The 5060-nt window shown below is 35.3% G+C and overlaps 1 protein-coding gene across 1 annotated transcript; it reads right to left on the reverse strand.

The window, feature by feature from the left end:
* Positions 1-236: 236 nt before the first annotated feature.
* Positions 237-1499, reverse strand: LOC113501227 (flexible cuticle protein 12-like). Its single transcript, XM_026882304.1, has 3 exons — positions 1394-1499; positions 657-769; positions 237-541 (listed from the first exon to the last, which is right to left on the reverse strand). The coding sequence occupies exons 1-3, from the start codon at positions 1400-1402 to the stop codon at positions 343-345; spliced, it is 321 nt and encodes a 106-aa protein (XP_026738105.1). The 5' UTR covers positions 1403-1499; the 3' UTR covers positions 237-342.
* Between the last annotated feature and the right edge of the window lie 3561 nt (positions 1500-5060).

Raw genomic sequence — 5060 nt, forward strand, 5'->3', positions numbered from 1 at the left:
CTGAAACCCTTTGAGATACTTTTTCTGATATTGAACTGTGTTTTGTTGTGGTTTCTTCTAATGGATTTCGTGGAGACTAGCAGTGTTTCTTTGCACTTGTTTTGTTCTTTATTAGTGTAATTGATTGTGCTCCCACATAATCAAACTCAAAGTACTATATAAATTTGTTTAGAAAATATTTAAAATAGTCAAAGATTTGATATAGGTATTAGGTAAGGCCAATAAAAAACAAAAAATGAAATCAAGTAAGTTTATTCTCTATCCTATTCGCTATGCAAATCCAAAAAAGATGAATGAACATCTTTGTTGGTCAGACTAGATGTGGTGGTCATTGTTGGATGCTTAGGCGACGGGGGCGACGGGGAGATGGGCGGCCTCGGGCTGGAAGCCGTTCTCGTTGGCGATGTAGGTGACGGTGTAGAGCACGCCGTCGGGGCCGGTGTAGGCGAACTGGCCGCGGATCTCAAGAGCCTCGTTCTCAGTACCAACGTTCTTCAGCTGACCCTGCTCCTGTTGTCTGATACCGTTGCTGGTTTCAGAGCTGTTGAAAACAATTTTTATTATTCAATGAATATTTTTTGAGATTGTCTTAAATCGTTTACGAGGGATCGCTGTGATATCTGAACAATGTGTAATGGGTTATGTAAAGCACTTACTAGTAGTTGAATCCGTCCACTCCGATGTTGTCGTTTTCGTAACGGACGATGGTAGCGTCCTTGTCAGCGGGGGCAGCGACGGCCACGGCGACGAAGAGGGCGAAGACAATGAACTAAAACAAAAAACGATTTTAAATACCAACCTCAAGTAAAGCTGTTGTGACAAGTTAATATTATAATTTAACAATATTGAAAATGGGTTGGGAAAACCCATGTTATTTAAAATGCAGGGATACAATTAATGTCGCGCTCTATATTCTAAGACCCCGATGACCTATCAGGGATTTATTAGTTTTTACATACAGCGACGCAATTAAAAGAAGCCTCAAATGTCAAGGCAGGCAGCTATTTGAGATTCCAATGGTAATCCGCAGTCACGTTGTTAAATGATAATGGAAAAAAATATTTCGTTTATAAAACTAATTTGCAAATTATCAAATTGTGATGCAAACAATTGAGTTAGAATAATTTGTTCTGTCGCTACATATTAATGGAACTATATGAGTAAGTATTAAGGTTTATAAATGGGGCTTAAGAAGACAGATTTCAATTATATATTTGGATTTAAATTGAGTCAATAAAATATAATTGAGATTCAAATGTTTTTTTTTTTATTATTGAATTATTTTTTTCAAAAGATAAAATCCTTAGATAAAAATGAGCTCAAGATGACACCAAAAATATATATTGATGAAATGTAAAAATATAAATTGTTGAGCTTTAAGTATTACACTTACGGATTTCATTTTTGGAGTTGAGAGGTGGGTGGATGTGGTAGCTGAGAAGAGGATGTACCGGTGACTGTGCTCAATCAAGAAATTTCGCACATTTATATACTTATTCGTGGTGCGACTGCTTTGCATATATTTGAATGCTTACATTTACTTGATTCTTTTAAATTTTGGCAGTCAACGACATTACGATGAACTGTTTCTAAATATTAGGGAATATTTCAATAAATTAGGGTGTTCTTTGATTGTTGGTTAACCTGTATTTTTGAATATTTGATTTTAATTATCGATCACATTGCTTGCGGGAATCATTGAAATAATAATCATAAAACTGTTAGCTTAAGGATCATTTTCATATTTCGATAGTTGTAAAGTTTTATGTCTATGATTTTACCATTGTGTTTTATTGACATTTATTATCATAGTAATCATGTATTTTGTATGATCGTGGGTTCTCGTTTTACACTTCCTGTTCAGTTCATCAGATCGAAATTATAAATGAAGAAGTATTTCTTGAACACTTCTCAGACTGTCCTTTGACTTTGTTTCACCTAGATTGGTCTTGTGTAACAGTTTCAAGATAGGAATTTCGTTAAATAGTGCTTTCTTAGGTTTACGCGAATGTTAGACATTGAATAAAACTACTTTTACGGATTTCTTCGCATTTCGTTACAGTTTTAATTGTTCGTTCTTTAGTATTTCCAGACAGTTTATGTAATTTCTTTTGTCAATTTATGTTACCTATTATAAGGCCTGTTACTGTATAAATAGTATGTCTAAGTACTCCATGAATAAAAGTAAAGCTAAACCAACGCTTGCACTGGGCATGTATCTATATACCGTTTATTTATTTCATTGGTTTAGTCTTTCTATAAGTGCTGGCACTAAAACGTCCAAATTTACAGATTACGACTACCTAGTACAGTCTTTTTTGATATTTTTTTTTAACCGCTCAAAATGTCACCGTTTAACAAATCGCCTAAATCACAGGCGTAATGTTGTTAGCGCTCGGCATTGGCTAATCCTTGTCGAATGTACAGGATTTCTAAATAAAATACCTCGATGAAGTGTGATGTGTAAGTACCCGTCACATGCGTGGTGCCCGACCTTGGCATTCACTTTCCATGTCTATAGCGAAGATGCTATTCAAATTATTATACAACGCGCGAACCGGCTTCGAGAATCAGTTTTTGGTGAAAGGTATTTTGCAGAGGACGATCCGTGTGCGACACGACTTGTTGTCGAGATTTTGTATAACATTGTTTTTTTTACGGTATATTAACAAAATTCAGACTTCAAATGTTATATAGTTCTTATTTCTCAATGTGGTATTAATGATCTCATGCTGACTGTTACTTCTAATAGACGCCTGAACCGAAAAAATCTCGGTTAACTTTACTTCGTATAGTTTCGAATCTTATTGTGAAATATGTTTTTGAATTTTTTATTGTGAACAATCCTATTTATAGTTGCTAATTAACGTCGGCAACTTTTTTTATCGGGATGTAACCTTTTCGCTCGCATCGTCGCGTTCCCGTGTCGTCGGGTCTTAAACCTCAGGGTCATCACATCATATAAGTCGTCTCATCTATTTCCTTAACATTTACCAAAAATCTATGATAATCATATCTATAAATGTCATTAAGATAAATTGTGACATAATCCAACTGGTTTGGGAACATTTATTGCATGAATATTTATTTTTTATTATAATTAGGTTTACAGTCTAAAGTAATAAATTCTTGTACTACGCCAATAATAACGGTACTTGTAGTAGAAATTCTAAATTGCTTTTTTTTCTTTTTTAAATTATATAAATATTAATATTTTCTTCTTATATTGGATATTTAATAGCCGTGGAAATTCTATTTTCGGTTATTTTATTCACAATTAATTCTTCAACCTTACTTAATTATGCCTTTATAACATCTTGATTGCTTCAACATAAATTTGAATATCAACGTCAAGTTTGACATTTGTCTTGTATGGGAATTGAATCTGCTACCATTTGAAAAACTCCCACACTTATCTGCTGCGCCAATTGGTTAACTAATATATTTAACTCAAAATCAAATCAAAATCAAAAGTCATTTATTCAAATTAGGCTACTAAGTAGCACTTTTTGAAGGTCAAATTACATTGACAGCACCCAGTTTTGCCCACCCGTCACCGCTTCCTAAGTGCTTTTGCTGTGAGAGAAGAAACGGCGCAACAAACTCCCCAGCAGCACGCTGTCTTTCCATTTACAATATAATTATTAAAAAATATATCAAAATAAGTGTGTAGGTGCCGTGCCAAATAAACAAAAATTTGAGGTCATGGTACCTAAGCCACTATGAACTTAAACTGTCAACTACTCGGCCAAGGTCAGCAGACCGACCAGCCACCGCAAGCAGCACCCGTTCACGAGTATGACGCAAGGGTCAGCCATCACCTCCCTCGCCATATTTGAGGGAAGGAGGTGACCCGACCCAAGACGCCACCGCAGGCAGTGACGACTAAGGGAGCATGACGTATCTGCTGCCGGCTAATAAAATAAAACTCAAAGAAAGAAATACCCCAAACGTTGATTTACCTGGCACAGCCCCGAACACGGAGGCGGCATAAATTGCTACGTCATTCAATCTTATAATTAATAAAATTATACATGTCAAAATTTCTAATAAAGAACATATACGTTTATGCGTATAATCATACTAAAAATAAAACAAAATAGGTAACACAATGTTACATACATAAAGTATGCCTATCAAATAACATAATAATCGTAATAACACGTCATACATTAATCCACACTAAAACCGTCCTGTGTTAATCACGGCGACCAACTATTTTTATCATTCAAGTAATTATTTATTGTATAGTAAGCCTTCTTGCATAGTTTATCTTTAACCGTTGATTTAAACGAGTTGAATGGCAATTCCAATAAACTAGGAGGTAGTTTATTGTAGAGGCGAACACTAAGCCCTACAAATGAGTTGTGTACCCTATGTAAACGGTGCGATGTACCAATTAGCTTATGTTTGTTCCGTGTATTTATACTATGTATATCACTCTTTTTATGGTATAAGTGAAGATTTTGTCGTATCCATAGTATATTATCTAAAATAAATTGGGATGCTACAGTTAAAATGCCTATCTCTTTAAACCGCTCCTTAAGAGAAACTCTAGAGCCTAGCTGATAAATGGATCTGACAGCTCGCTTTTGTAAGACGAATATCGCTTCGATATCAGCCGCCTTACCCCACAGAAGTATGCTATAGGACATAACGCTGTGGAAGTAGCTGAAATAAACAAGACGAGCTGTGACCACGTCAGTAATCTGCCTAACTTTTCTAACTGCGTAAGCGGCAGAGCTGAGTTTATTCGCTAGGTATGCAATATGCGCCGACCACTTTAGTTTTGCATCAACCGTAACACCGAGAAAAACCGTTGATTCTACAGTCTCTAGCACTTCATTATTTATAACAATATTCGGCCCAAGATTCTTAACATTAGGCGTCGCGAATTTAATACATTTGGTTTTCTTGGCATTTAATACTAAATTGTTAATTGAAAACCAATGTGTGACGCGAGTGAGTGTATTATTTATTTCATTAAAATCATTTCTATTTCTGTTGACTTTAAATATTAAAGAAGTGTCGTCTGCAAACAGCACAACGTCACACATGCC

The sequence above is a fragment of the Trichoplusia ni genome, chromosome 15 (genome assembly GCF_003590095.1).
Source record: "Trichoplusia ni isolate ovarian cell line Hi5 chromosome 15, tn1, whole genome shotgun sequence".
Taxonomy (NCBI): Eukaryota; Metazoa; Arthropoda; class Insecta; order Lepidoptera; family Noctuidae; genus Trichoplusia; species Trichoplusia ni.